The sequence below is a fragment of the Gavia stellata genome, chromosome 12 (genome assembly GCF_030936135.1).
Source record: "Gavia stellata isolate bGavSte3 chromosome 12, bGavSte3.hap2, whole genome shotgun sequence".
Taxonomy (NCBI): domain Eukaryota; kingdom Metazoa; phylum Chordata; class Aves; order Gaviiformes; family Gaviidae; genus Gavia; species Gavia stellata.
In genome coordinates, this window is record NC_082605.1 from 8,956,599 (window position 1) to 8,971,099 (window position 14,501).

The window sequence follows — 14,501 nt, forward strand, 5'->3', positions numbered from 1 at the left end:
AGCCTCACCGCCCGCCTGGGCCCCCCAGCCGCTCCTCACTCCCCAGGCTGGCACCCAGCGAGCGGGGTGGGGGGGCACCAAGGGATGCTCCACTCTAGAAACCTCCATGCCAGGGGAAGGGGTGCAGCATCCTCCCACGCAGCCCAGCCGTGGGGTCCGTGGGGTAGCGCCCGTGGGCCTAGCATGGAGGGAGCCGGGCTGTTCCCGTGGGAGCGGGCCGCGGTGCTAATAAGGCTTCGCTAACGAGCTGGCACTGCGCCCAGGCCTGGGGCTGGCTGGAGTAAAGTCCCGTGCCCGCGGGCAGGGGAGAGAGGGCCCTGGGCTGGGGGGGGGGACAGAGGGCCGGGGGGGACTCACCCCCACTCCATGCCGTGCCATGGGAGAGGGCTGGGGGGCTGGGGGCTGCCCCCGGGAGTGCTGGGGGGGGGCACTGGGGGCACCCGCTGCCCTGGCACCGGGCACGGAATTCCTCCAGCCCTGCTTCCGCAGGAGTCCCGCTCCCCAGGGGTCCTACTCCCACAGCAGTCCCGCTCCCCGGAGGTCCTGTGTCCCCGAGGTCCAGCTCCCACGGGAGTCCCCGTTCCCCCGGGCGTCCCGCTCCCACGGCGGTCCCGCTGCCCCGGGCCGGCGGCCCCCGGCGGGTCTCCCGCGGGACGGATCCGTGCGTGGGAACGCAGCGCCCCCTTGCGCCCGCAGAGGCCCGCCCCCCCGGCGTGCGTGTCCCCGTGTCCCCGTGGGCCTGCTGCCCCCCCCGCCGGTGCGCTTCTGTCCCCGCACCCCGGTGCCTGTGTCCCAGCGGGCATCCCCCTGCGCGTGTCCATCTCTGTCTGGCCCCGTGGGTGCGTGGGAGTGTCGCATGTCCGTGCTGTCCCCCTGTACGTCTGTTCATGTGTGTGCACTGACCCTGTGCGCGTGTGTCGGTATGTCCATGCTGTCCCGCTGTATGTCTGTACATGAGCACACTGACCCTATGCATGCATGTCCATATGTCCGTGCTGTCCCCATGTATGCCTATGCATCCATGGGCACGTGTCTGTATGTTCGTGCTGTCCCGCCGTGCATCCATGTGCACTGCCCCTGTGCATGCATGTCATATGTCTGTGCCATCCTGCTGTAGTTTGTGTATCCATGTGCACTGCCCCTGTGCACGCATGTCCGTATGTCCGTGCCATCCTGCTGTAGCCTGTGTATCCATGTGCACTGCCCCTGTGCACGCATGTCCGTATGGCCGTGCCATCCTGCTGTAGCCTGTGTATCCATGTGCACTGCCCCTGTGCACGTGTGTCATATGTCCATGCCATCCTGCTGTAGTTTGTGTATCCATGTGCACTGCCCCTGTGCTTGGCTTGCATGCCCGTATGTCCCTGCTGTCCCCGTGTACATGTGTGCATCCATGTGCACACGTGTCCATACGTCCGTGCTGTCCCAGGACGCCGCGTGCCAGGTGCCAGCCTGCGTGCCAGCTCCTCGCCCACCCCAGTGACGCCCGAGACCTGCGCACATTCACGTCTTTATTCTCACTGCCCGAGGCTTCGCCGGCCGGCCTCCTCGCCAGCACAGACATCGCCCCCACGGATAATTTAAAAGCGTCGCCCCCCGGCAGGGCGCAGGGGTGGCCACGGGGCAGCCAGGCTGGGGACAGGGACACCGGGACTGCGCTGCAGCCGGCAGTCCTGGGGCGATGGCGAGGGTCCGCTGAGCCCCTCACTGGCGCCGGGTCATGGTCCCCCTCTCCGTCCCATATACATATGTACATTATACAGAGCTACCCAGAGCAACACAACACATTAAAAAAGATCTACTCTTATATACAGTATTTATAAAAAGCATCCCAGCCTCCACCACCCCGGTAAAAAAATACCTCTTTTATGTACTTTGCCGCAGGACAGCCCCCCACCCGGGCTGCCCACCCTGCTGGGCTGCCCCCCAGTGCTGGGAAGGGAGGCTGGGGATGGGAGAGCCGCTCTCTGGGTTTTGGCATGGCACGGGGCGTCCCGGCAGCATGGGTGGGTGGATGGATGGGTGGGTGGGTGGGAGAGGGCTGTGGAGGCCTGAGCGCTGGCCCTGGGTGCAAGGCGAGCAGGGCCAGCTTGGGTTGCAGGGGTGCCCATCACCCTGGTGTCTGAGCATGCAGACAGGGGGGTGGCTCCGGAGCCCCGAGCTGGCCCCCCAATGAGCACTGCCCCCAGCCCCCCGCGCCCCCCACCTGCGCCCCTTGGGGGGGCCAGGCCCCGGGCAGCCAAGTCACAGCACAGGCAGGATGCCAGCGGGCGCCAAGCCCCTGGCAGGCGTGCCACCTCCCAAAAGCGATGCAGCCGGTCCCCAAGCACGGCCTGGGAGTCACTGGGGTCCCGTCCGTGGGGACCGGAAGCTAACTGTTCCCCCGGTGGGCTCTAGAGCAGCAGGATGGGTACCACCAGCCACGGCAGCAGGACCACGCTCGCCTGCAGAGCTGGGGTGCCCCCGCAACGCCAGGGCAGTGGGGTGACATCTTGCTGGGGACCGGGGGACAGCAGGGGAAGAGGGCGGGTGGCATGGGCACAGGTGCTGCCATAGGTCCAACCACCCCACCAGACCCCAGTGCCCCCTCGGACAGTGTTCATCAGGGCTCTCGATGCTGTCTGGGCGGGCCAGGAAAATGCCCCGGTCCTTGGCCCTCACGGTGGGCAGTGCCCCACGCCCCTGGCAGCGCCCGCTGCCGACGGCTCTGGGTGTGCAGAGACGAGCTCCAGCTGACAGCCAGCTCCCGGTGAGGTAGGGCAGTATTATTCTCCCCATTTTACAGATGGGGAAACTGAGGCGTGGAGCAGGGAGGGTACTCGCTGGAGCGGCGGGGGGGCACAGCACCTGCCCCAGGCTCGCTGCCCCACCCTGGGCACAGGTCGGGGGGTCCCCGCGCCTGCCATGGCTCATGTGCCCCCCACCACCACTGCAGGTGATGGGCAGCGACAGCAGAGGGTCCCCGGGGAAGCCCGGCGGGGCTGTGGCACGGGGGCTGAGCCCAGGGCCGGCTTTCCCTGGGGCACCGGTGCGTGGGGAGGAGGTTGGCATGGGCACCCGGTGCCGGCTAGTGGCTGCCGCCGCTCTTCCCGCCCCCCGTGGCCCAGTCGATGATGATGAAGCTCAAGCTCATGATCATGAAGAGCACCCCGAGGAGGGCGAAGCAGGCAGCCTGGTGGGACAGGGCAGGGGGTCAGGGACAGCCAGGGCAACAGGGCCCCCAGCCCAGCCCCAGGACCCCCATCCTTGTCCCCATCCGACTCCCCCCTTCCCATGCTTACCAAGATTTTGGGGGTGGAGCGCAGCGGCTCCTTGTCCTTGGGCATGATGCGGATGTAGAAGATGGCGGGGAAGATGAAGATGAGGCAGGGAGCGGAGGTGGCACCTGGAGCAAACAGGGACAGAGCGGGCAGAGGCCCCCGCCCCACGGCTCAGCCCTGCCAGCCCCGCTGCCAGGCCAGGTCCTGTGCCCCCCCCCTACCCCCGGCCCTGGCAAAGCCTTCCAGGAACCCGGGGACACCGTGTCCTGGCACCGTCCCCATGCCGCCCCGCAGCCAGGGCCTTGGCATTGAGCCGGGCACTGAGCGGGGGGAGCCCGGCTCGGGGGATCAAGGGAAATGCCCAGAGGAAGAGCAAGTGCCGGCCGGCAGCACGGCAAGCAGCCGGCACCAGACTGCGGGAACCAGCCTGCCGGGACAGGGATGGGGCTGGGGGACGCCCCCCACACCACCTGGTCCTGGCATGGTGAGAAAGGGAAACTAAGGCACAGGGGGGTCAGGCAAAGCCGAGCGCCAGTTAGGGGCAGGGGCTGGTGTGGTACCCGCAACACCCAGTGCCCGAGGGGGGACAGGAGCAGGGCGCTGCCACGCACCGATCATGCCGAAGATGCCGAGGATGGAGGGAGCGAAGATGACCAAGAGGTTGATGAAGGTCAGCAGGACCACAGCGATGGTGACGTGGCGGATCCAGCTGAAGTCCTTCCCTTGGAACAGCATCTGCTGGATGGCCCGGCGCACCTGGGGACAGGGACAGGGACAGGGTGTCACACTCCATCCTTGGAGCCAGGGCCCATGCCATCCCCTGTCCCCGCAGTCCTGCTGGTCCCCATCACCCCTTCCCCTGCCTCAGCCCTGTCCCCATGGCCTTGCCAGTCCTCATCACCCCTGCCGCTGCCCCTGCCCCAGCTCTGTCCCTGACACCCAGCCGGCCCCACTCCCCAATGCCAGCAGCGCCGCCGATCCCTGACACCCTGTCCCTGGGCCTCAGCCCCATTGCTGCCTCAGTTTCCCCTCTCAAAGCCTGGTGCCGAAGCCCTGTGGCAGCCGGGAGTGGCGGTGCCACCTGGCATCCCCGCAGGGCCACTCACCGGGAAGAGGACGATGGGGACGGTGAGGGTGACAGCTGTCAGCACGGCCACCCGCACGCACAGTATGAGCACGTCGAAGGGGTCCACCCTGCTGTACGTGTGCAGCAGCTCCGACTCCACGCGGCCTGCGGGCACCAGTGGGGAGCCGCTGGGTCAGCCCCAGCACCGCCACCACCCCAGTGCCGGTGTGCCAGCAGTGCCCCCGGCCCCCTCCCCAAGGGCTTACCGTAGAACGTGAGGTAGCCGAAAAGGGCGGCCAAGAAGTACATGAGGTACATGACCGTGATGGAGATGTTGGAGATGCACTGCATCTTCTTCTTGGAGGGGCTGTGGGAGACGGTGGGCTCAGCACAGTCCCCGTGGCCCAGCCCACCCCCCTCCCATGACACCCACTGGCACCGAGAGCCCGCCCGGCGAGGAGGGGTGATGCCAGAGCACCCTGGGATGCAGGGGGGCTGTGCGGAGAGGGGCTGCGTCCCCCTCCCCGAGCTGCGTGGTGGGTCAGATCACCCACCACCACCACCCACCCACCCACTCTGGGTTGTAACACCCACCTCCCAGGGGTGATATCACCCACCCCCAGTCACCCACCCACCCACCCGTCCCAGGTCACGTCACCAATCTCCCCGGTGCGGTATCACCCACCTCCCGGGACTGATACCACCCATCCCAGGTCCTATCACCCACCCAGGGTCATCTCACCCACCATACCCCCTCGTATCCCCACGACGCCCCAGTGCAGGTTCCACACCCGGAGGGCGCTGCCTTTGGGTGGGTGTCCCCACACAGGACTCACTCCTTCAGCTCGGTGTAGATGGGCAGGACCTCGGGGTGGCAGACGAAGGCAAAGGCCATGATGGGGATGGTGTACGCAGTCTGCGCGAGAGGAGGGCAGCTGAGCGTCAGGGGCCAAGCTGGTGGGTACCACCAGCACCGGGACCACCTGCCTTCATGGGGTGCACAGGGTGGGGGCTCACCTGGAGCCCCAGGGGTACATCCCGGGCCCCTACCTGGGAATTCAGAGTGAAGAAGCTGGGGGTGCAGGTGAGCTGCTCGGGGGCCTGGAGGACAGTGTAGCCGTTCTGGTAGTCACTGGTGCTGACGGGGGTGGCGTTGAGGCTGCCCGTGAGGTTCCCCTCCTGCTCGAAAGGGAGCGGGCAGGGGATCTGGAACTTCTTATAGATGACCTGGGGTGGGGGGCACATGGGGACGGTCAGCGCCTGGTGCCACCACCCCCCAGCACCAGCCGCCCGAGCCAGCACCGCACCCAGTGTGAGGATGCCCCCGTCGGGTCCCCTCTATGGGGCACCCTTTGCCGGCAGTGCCCCATGGCGATGCTGGCCCCCAGGCCTGCCCCTGCAAGGGTGGGCAGTGAGGCAGAGCGGGGCAGCAGCACGTGGAGGGGCCGCACGTGTGGTTCCCCCCCCGGCACCCTCTCCCTTTCCCTTTCCCCGGCCCTCAGCTCCTTCAGCCAAAAATAACCCAGCAGTGTGACAGCACCGCCATGGCGTCCCCGCAGCCTGGAGCGCCCGCTGTCCCCACTGTCCCCACTGTCCCCGCAGCACACAGCCCGGCTGCGCGCCAGCGGAGCCACGCACGCCAGCAGAAGGGATGCTCGGCACTCCGAGCCGCCGGCACATGCCGGCATGTGCTCACCGAGATGAGGAAGAAGCCCATACAGCTGAGGGAGAAGCCGCTGGCGTAGCCGAGGTAGCCTAGGGAAGGAAGAGAGCGGCCCTTGGGCGCAGGCAGGACCCCCACGCTGGCTGGGTGGCTCCTCCTTGCCCGTCACCCCCAGGCTGGCACCGTCACCCCACAGGAGCCCCAGGATGCTGGAACCCGGTGCTGCACACAGCATCCCCTCGACTTACCCAGCTGCTTCATGAGGGCCAGGGGCAGGATAATGGTGACGGAAACCAGGATCACCAGGTAGTTCCCGTTCATGTACCAGTCCCTGGAAGCAGAGGGCCTGCTCACCACCCCGCTCTGCTGAGGCACAGGAGGCACAGGCAGCCTTCAGGGGGGGACTGTCTGCCATCTGTAGGGACCCCAGAGCTGGCAGCCCCAGGGACCCCCGAGGCTGGCATCCCTGCTGTGCTAGCATCCCTGGGGACCCCTCAGGCCAGTGTCCCTGGGGGCCCTTGAGCTGGGGTCCTGCCTACCCCCATAATGATGCACCCCCAAGGGCTAGAGTTGCTGCGGGCAGGCTGAGAACTGCTGTTCTCAGCACATGTTTGCATGTGGGCAGCCCAGGGTACCAGCATCTCCAAGGGGGCTCAGCCAGGTCCTCAAGGCCCCAGGCGGAGGGAGCTGCCCCTGGCCGCCCGTGGGGCAGGACCCCTACCCAGCCCTGGTCCAACGTGCGGTTGAGCACCCCAGAGCAGCCAGGGTCGAGCCTGGCTGGGATGCCCAGTCCCAGGCTGGTGGAGGTCCCAGTGGAAGCTCTGCCCAGCATCTGCCTGGCTCTCAGCCCCCTTGCCGCCGGGTGGGGATGCGGGCATGGGGTGGGGATGCGGGCATGGGGTGGGGGGGACCCATTCCCAACCACAGTTCCCGTCCCTCACCCCACGGCCCTGGGCTCTGCTCAAGGAGGAAAGCCTGATCCCAAGGGGATGTGAGGAGCAGGGATTGGAAGTTCAGCCCGGTTTAATCCAACCCGGGGGCTTATTCAGCACTGATGGTTATCAAAAATAGTAGTGGCTTAATGACACTAAATCCCTGCCATGGGCTGCACAGCTGGAGCCGGAGCCCCAGCGCCTGCTGGGGGGAAAGCACGCAGGCAGTGCAGGCAGGAGGCACTCACGTGGTCTTCTCCTCCAGGTTGAGGAAGGTCTGGATGACGAGAGGCACTTCAGATTTTACGATGTACAGGTAGCTGGACATGGCTGTGGGGCGGGGTAGAGTGAGGTTGTGCTGTGCCAGTGCGCTCCGGTCCCGTGTCCCCCCTGCCCAGGCCTGCCAGGTTCCCCCCCCAGCCCCATCCTCACCTCCAATGTTCTGCAGCGTGATGGCGATGGCCGCGGCCAGCTTCCCCGGCGTGCCGAAGGCTCGGTAGCCCAGCTGCTCATAGGCGCGGATGCCTGCGGGATGGGAAGGGGTGGCAGGGTGAGGGTCGGGAGGAGACCGCCCAGCATGGCCCCACCAGGGACGCAGCACTCACCCACGATGCCGGAGGACTTGAGCAGCAGGTGGATGGAGTAGCTGGAGAGCAGGGCCACTGCCGTCAGGAGGAAGCTGCGGGAGGACAGCGCCGTCACCAGTGGGTCACAGCACCAGGCTCAGACACAGCCATGGGGCAAACCCCACGCGGGCAGGCTCTGCCTGCAGGCAGCCATCCTGGCAGGCCACCCAGCCCCTCGCCTCGGCACCGGCTGGGTGCTCACGGGGCGGATGGGCCACGGGGACAGGCACCCCACAGGCAGGGGCTGCCGCTGCCCTATGGGTCCGTGTCCCCACGCCCAAGGGGAGCGGGCACACGCATCCTTTGGGCCACATGGGGAAATCTGGTCTTGTATTAAGGAAGTCAAGCCTTCATTCTCCTCATCCTCCTCAGCGGGGCACAGAGCCCGGCAGGGGCAGACAGGCTCATGCCAGGGACAGGCATTGCTCGGGCAGCAGGACACCGGCCACTGTGTCACCCTGAGCCAGGGACCCCTTTCTCACCCGCACCCCTGGCACCCACCGATCCCCTTGGAGGAGCCCCCCACACCCGGACTGCCCCACCCGAACCCCCGCGGGCACGCGGCACTCACAGGAACAGGATGATGCCAGTGTTGGCCATGGCGTAGGCCAGCCCCAGGATTCCGCTGCCCATGATGGCGTTGCTCAGGTTGAAGACGGACATCCCAAAAGACGTCTTCCCTTCAAACTGCGCACACGAGACACGACAAGGAGGGGTTACACTGGTCACACCAGGAGCTGCCCCTGTCCTGCTGCCACTGCAGTGCGCGCACTGATACTCACATCGGTAAAGTGCGTCTGCTTCTTCTCGGCACCGTGGGGCAGGAACTCCTCCATCTCCGCCATGCTGGACTGGTTCTCTTCAAACCTGGCCACCGGAGGGAAAGGGGTGAGGCCGAAGTAGAGCCAGGGGCCACCATGCCCCCCCGTGCCCGGGCAGTGCTGCCTGGGCAGGGAGCAGCCAGGAGGACCCCCCAAGCCCCTGGCACCCCTACTTGTCCCAGGGCCCCTACCTGTCACCCGCCAGCGAGGGGACGGTGGAGGCAGTGAGCGCGGCCGTGTGCTTCCCATTGGGCACCAGCTCCACCATCTCAGCCTGGAGGGGCACGTCCGTGGCGTCCATGGTGGGGGAGGCGGCTAGGCTCACTGCGGGCTCTCCTCGGGCTCTGCAAGAGGGGGGCAATGGGGGTCAAGCTCTGGGCAGGATGTCCTACAGGTCCCACATCTGCCAGAGATGCTGGAGTCAGGCTCAGCACCAGTGCTGGTGGCACCACAGGGACAGGCACCCGGGGATGACAGGGATGCCTGGCCAGGCATCACCATGGCTGGACTTCTCCCTTCTGCCTGCTCAGCACACAACACCCCACAGAGCTCGCCCCAGCCCCGCAGCCCCGCGTGGGTCCCCGGGGGGACAGTCCCCTCGCCTGGCCAGCCGTCCCGCAGACCACCCCGTGGGGCTGCTCCGCTCCCCGCCCCGCAGCACTGCACCAGCCCAGCCCCAGAGCCACTGTCTGCGACGCCTGCCCACCTCCACTCCCCTGCCCGCAGCTCTCAGCTCCATGCCTCAGTTTCCCCTCCCAGAGACAGTCGCCGACAGGCAAGCAGGGGCATTTCGGAGGGCAGCTGGGGACAAGGCGGGGAGCTCGGGGACCCCCCAGCCACCACCGTTATGTAAAGCCGGTGCGCTGCCCAGCGCGAAGGGCTCGCCCGCGTCCTGCTGCCCGGGGCCGGCACTGCCGGGGTGCCAAGGCAGGGGGCTCGGGGGCACGTCAGGGCCGGACAAACGGAGCAGGAAAGAGCGTGGGGCTGGGAGACAGCTCCTTGGCAGGGGAAGGCGGACGGGCTGCCGAGCGCGGGACGCCTTGGCACGCCGCACAAAGCCGCCTCTGTGCAAGCCCCGGCCCTCCCTGCCCCGCTGGGAAATGGCGCAGGGTGGCTTTCTGGGGCAGGCTGGCAGCCAGGGCAGGGTCCCCCGCCAGCCCCGCTGCCCTAGGGGGCTGGGGTACTCCCTCTCTGGCCGGGGGTCTCCACCTCAAGGCCGCAGGACGATGCCACCCAGCCCGAGGTGAGGGCTGGCCGGGATGCGGGGCACGGTCCCTGACCCCAGGAGGGTGCTGCTGCCCCGTCACTCCAGTGCCTGGGGTCCCCGAAAGGGTGAGCAGGGCATGCGCCGGTTTTTGTGCTCCCAGGGGATCGGTGGCGCTGGGGACCAGGTGAGTCTTCCCATGGCACTGCCAGGGCAGGGAGATGCTGGGGACAGCAGCCCCCCCGGCATGCAGGGGAAGGATGCCAGGGCGGGGCGCGGGTGCCAGCACCTCCAGGTTCCTGAGCCACTGCCCAGCCTGTCCCTGCCTGTCCGGGCAACCGAGGAGACCTGGCAGGGTCATCCCAGGCCACGCACCGGCTGCTGGCACTGCCGGGGAGGGCAAGCCCTAAGGCTGGCCCGGGGCGGGGGGCACATAGCTGAGCCACCTGCGGCACCCAGCCGGGTGGGGAAACTGAGGCAGGGCGCAGGCCTGCAGGGACCAGGACGGCTGGTCCCAGAGTAGGGAGGCTCAGCTGTGCGGGGGAAGAGAGGGAAGCATAGGGCGGGTCCTGGGTGATAATTTATCCCCTCCGCTAGGCCTCTGCTTGGGCTGGATCCAGGCACGAACACGGCTGCCAGCACGTCCAAATGCCGCCGTTAACTCTGCGCCTTCCCGCCGCCGCAGGCGGGCATCGCCGAACCCGCTGCTCCCAGTGCCCAGCTTGAGGGGGGCCGCCAGATCCCCCGTGCTCCATCACCTCCCCGAACCCCACCAGCACCGCTGGACCGCAGGCAGGGCTCCGCTGCATCCCACCGGCGGTGGGCTGGAGCTGCCCCGCTCCCCCTGCCCGCTCCCCCGCGGGCGCCAGGGAGGCTGGGCGCTCTCCTCTGCAGCCCCTTTCTTCTCCCAGGTTATAATTACACCTCGCCAGGCGGCTCAGGAAATACCAGCCTCTTCCCCCAAGCGCCTCTCGGAATAGCAAGCGGCACGGCCGGGCTCATTTCGCATGCACCGGGCTTAGCACTGCCACCCAGACGCTTCCTCCCGCCGGGCAGCGCTGGCACAGCCCTGGCACAGCCTTGGCACAGCCCTGGCACTGCTCACCGCTACCTCCCCGGCTGGCCCCGGCCTTTGCCCCTCGGCCAGGGTCTCCCGGCAGTGGCAGCCGGGGAAGGGGGGGAGATGAAAGGGGAGGGAACGGGAGACACTTCGATCGGGCAGAGCGTGCCCTGCCTGCCACTGTTTGCCTTGCGATAAGGCTGGGCAGAACAGCAAATACATGGAGCGGCGGATGGCCCTGGGGGGGTGACGTGGGTCCCCCCAGGGCTGGGGGTGGCGGGTTCACCCCTGTCCCTGTGTGCCCACCTCAGTTGGGGACCCTCCGCTCCAGACAAAAAGCATCTCCCCAGGGATCTCTTCCCACAGCGTGCCGGCCCCGAGAACCCCAGCCCACCGCGGCGCTGCCGTGCCGCCACACGGATGGGATGCTGCCATCCTTGCTGCCACGTTGGGCAGCCCATGTGCCACCTGGCATCATCCCCCTCCTAACCGCCAGCCCCAGCGCCCACTCGCCCACTCTGACGGCGTGGGCACGGCCACGTGCACGGGCACAGAACCCCCCTCCGCTGTGGCACCCAGGGCCATGTCCCTGGGGGTGCTGAGCCAGCTGAACTGATTTCCTGGCGTCCGCCTCTCCGCTGCCTGCTGGCTCCGGGTGACAAGGACAGTGACAGCCCCACTGCACTGAGACCTCCCACCTCTCCCTACCCAGCCCCGGCTCTCCTGGGGGCTGCTCCAGCTGTCCCACTGCTCGGTGACACCAGGGACTTCGTCCACCCCACTAGCCCTCCAGTGTGGCCAGGCAGCCCGAGCTGGGCCCCAGTGCCGTCCTGCAGCCCCCCCGCGGGGAACACCGAGCCGTATGCGTGGGGCGGCACGTACCTCCCCGCCGGCCACGTCTGCGCGCCAGGAGAGGCTACGTTTGGTCTCACACGCCACATCCCTGCCAGCACGGATGCCTGCCCCCCCCCACCAGGATGGGGACACGTGTGTGGGGCGGCAGGGCTCCCAAATCCCTTCCCTGTCCTGGCAGGCAGGCGGGAGGCAGCCCTGGGCTCTCCCCGGCCTCCTGCCAGCCTTCCCTGGGGGCTGGGGCACCATGGAGGGGAACCTGGTCCTGGAAGGGGCTGCATCTTGCTGCCTGACACCTTGCTTTGACCTGGACTTTATTTAAAAGGTGGAAAATCCCAGCTGGGAGCAAGGCACAGCCAGGAGCGGGATGGGAAGGGCAGGAGAGCTCTGTCGGCAATGCCAGCGGGACACGTCAGATGGGGGGGTACCATCGCACCCAGCAGCATGGCGAGGAGGATGCATTATCACCCTGGGAAAGCCCAGCCCTTGTGCTGCACTGGTTCCCCCGATCAAGCCTGGCCACAGTCCCCCCTGGAGCACCCCACGCCGGCAGGACTACGGCACACAGGGGGACTGAGAGCCACTGCCTGCGCCACGTGGCACCAGCCCGGGGTGCAACGACCCACTGTGTCCCCACAGCCCATGACACCCATCCATGGGCACCTGCTGCTCTCACCCGTGGGGGACGAAGGCACCAGGTCTCCCTGGCAACAAGTGGGTGCTCCCCGGGGCCGGGGACCCCCACAGGGCAGAGACACCCTCCCCATCTCCTCTTGCTCCACAGATGAATCCCCGCTAATCCGCCGCAGCTGGGGCCGAGGCCGCGGGACTATTCCGGGTGGTAATCCGGCTTTAGCGCCAAGCCTGCCGCAGCTGCCGGCCTGCGTGCTCCCAGCCAGGTACCCTGCTGCTGCTGGTGTGTGCCGGGGGGCCGGCAGCAAGGCCCCCCGATCTGTGCCTGCCTGCCCAGGTGGCTGTTCGTGTATCAGCAGGACGCGGCAGGCACAGGTCTCACGTTCCCTGGGGCTGCGCTGGTGACAGAGCCCTCCCAGAGAGACGGGCACCATGGGCAAGCGGGCAGGGACGCCAGCCGTGTCCCCCCACTGCCATCAGCCCCCAGCCCTGGGGTTACCCCCAGCACCACTGCTGAGCACACGGTGACCCCCAGCCTGGAGTTCCTTGTCAGTCCCCTGGACTGCTGTTGGGGATGGGCCAGCTTGGGGTCCTTGGTCAGCCCCCAGCACCGCCGTGGGCACAGGGGTGTGTGGGCATGCAGGCAGAGCTGGGGCAACAGCCCGAACCTCGGGGGTCCCCGGGCATCGCCTTCCTAGGGAGGTGGCCCCAGCAGGGCGGGCACAGGCAGCGGGGACCCACCTCCACCTCCCCTTGCCCCTCCACAGATAAACCCCCCCGGGACAAGCCCTGGGAGCCCAGGCACTGCGAGCAGAGCCAGCCCAACCCTGCGGGAGCCCGGCCTGCCCTTCCCCCCCAGCACACACAGACATGGCTTTCCCCCTGACCTGCCTTCCTAAAATTAGCACCCCAAACCTGTTTTTAAACCTACGGCATTTCTCTCCCCCCACCTCCCAGCCAAGCGAAGGCATTGCCATCATCCCACCTCCCCCGGGGCCGGCAGGCACCCAGAAGGGCAAATCTGGCTACTCAGGGGCATGGCCGGGCACCTCAGCTTTGGGGTGAGGGCTCTGGGGTGCACCCCCATGTGCACGGGGACACCAGCAGCCACAGGGAGGGACGACTGGAGACAACCTGCCCAGTGCATGGCTGGAGAGCCTCCCTTGGTAGCCACGCTGTAGACCCTCCCCAAACAGACCTGCTGGAGACCCTCATGAGATGATAGCCCCACCAGGGACCTTCACTGGATAGCCCCACCACGGACCCTCATGAGATAGCCCCACCAGACAGCCATGCCAGTCAGCCCCACTCATGGTCCCAGCATGAGCTGGGCAGTGTGGTCACCACTCCTGGGCTCACCTAGCCTGGGGTTTCAACCCCAAATGCCCCACCATGGCTCAGCCTCAGGCCAGGCGATGCCCCCAGTGCTCTGGCCAGGGCAGAATTGGCAGCAAGTGGCTCTCGCAGGCGCTGTCCCAGCTAGCAGGGCTCCAGCGGGCACCAACACCCACTCCGGCAGCTCCAGGCCATTCCCGCCACGCTGTGCTGGGAGCCGTGCCCACCCGGGGACTTCCCTTGAAGAGCACAAGTGGCACCCATGTCCTCGGGGACGGCTCTGCCCGAGCCTCGGGACGTGCCTGCAGGCAGAGCGTGCCGGCGGCTGGGCTGGTTTGTGGCCACCAGCCCCAGCACCGTCCCACAGCAATGGACATGACAGGGTCTGGGACACCCCGGGGGGGGGAAAGGCACCGCAGGGAAGGGGGTGGCGCAGCCAAACATCAAGGGGGGGCCACGGGGATGGTTTGCCAGCGCCAGAGCCATGGCACGGCTCGGCCACGGCAATCCCCTGCCAACACCCCAGGATGGGGCCACGGGGAGAGAGAAGGGGGCTGCAGTGTGGGTACCAGCCACCACCACCACACCACGTCCCCCACATCCAAGTACCGGTACGAGGCGAGCTGGAAGAGCAGTGGGGAAACTGAAGACAGGCAAGGGGAGCTGTGGCCAGCACCAGGACAGCCTGGGCTGCCGCTGACACAACCTGGCGTGGAAGGAAGGGGTTGAGCCCATGGCGAGACAAATCAGGCAGCAGAGACAGCCGGCAGCATGAGGATGGGGACAGGGCAGGCACAGCACAAGGCCAGTGGCACCGAGCACGGCTCTGGAGGAGGCCGGGTGAGACGGCAGCTTGAGCCCAAAGCATCTCAGCCAGCTCTAGGCTCGATGTTGGGTTTTGCTTTAAACTTAAAGCCAATGCACTGCCCGACAGGAGCTCAAGGCCAGCCAGGGAGGACGGTGGCACGGATGGTGGCACTGCAGGGACTGATGGGCAGGTAATGCTTGAAAAAAAAAACCACTTTAGGTTTTCTATCACACCTCTGGAG

General features: G+C 67.3%; 1 protein-coding gene across 1 annotated transcript; it reads right to left on the reverse strand.

The window, feature by feature from the left end:
• Nucleotides 1-3,005: 3,005 nt before the first annotated feature.
• SLC38A3 (solute carrier family 38 member 3) lies at nucleotides 3,006-8,683 on the reverse strand. The gene is made up of 15 exons (XM_059823001.1): nucleotides 8,560-8,683; nucleotides 8,330-8,414; nucleotides 8,119-8,234; nucleotides 7,527-7,600; nucleotides 7,354-7,446; nucleotides 7,170-7,251; nucleotides 6,238-6,320; nucleotides 6,023-6,081; nucleotides 5,377-5,553; nucleotides 5,163-5,242; nucleotides 4,593-4,693; nucleotides 4,367-4,491; nucleotides 3,872-4,016; nucleotides 3,282-3,385; nucleotides 3,006-3,172 (listed from the first exon to the last, which is right to left on the reverse strand). Exons 1-15 carry the CDS (start codon nucleotides 8,667-8,669, stop codon nucleotides 3,068-3,070), a joined length of 1,539 nt encoding a protein of 512 aa, XP_059678984.1. The 5' UTR covers nucleotides 8,670-8,683; the 3' UTR covers nucleotides 3,006-3,067.
• Nucleotides 8,684-14,501: the final 5,818 nt, after the last annotated feature.

Coding starts and splice junctions, on each gene's coding strand:
- SLC38A3 (XM_059823001.1), bottom strand. CDS start 8,669: ATGGACGCCACGGACGTGCCCCTCCAGGCTGAGATGGTGGAGCTGGTG. Junction 7,447..7,526: donor CAAGTCCTCCGGCATCGTGG/GTGAGTGCTGCG, acceptor CCCATCCCGCAG/GCATCCGCGCCTATGAGCAG. Junction 3,386..3,871: donor CGGCATCTTCGGCATGATCG/GTGCGTGGCAGC, acceptor TGTTTGCTCCAG/GTGCCACCTCCGCTCCCTGC.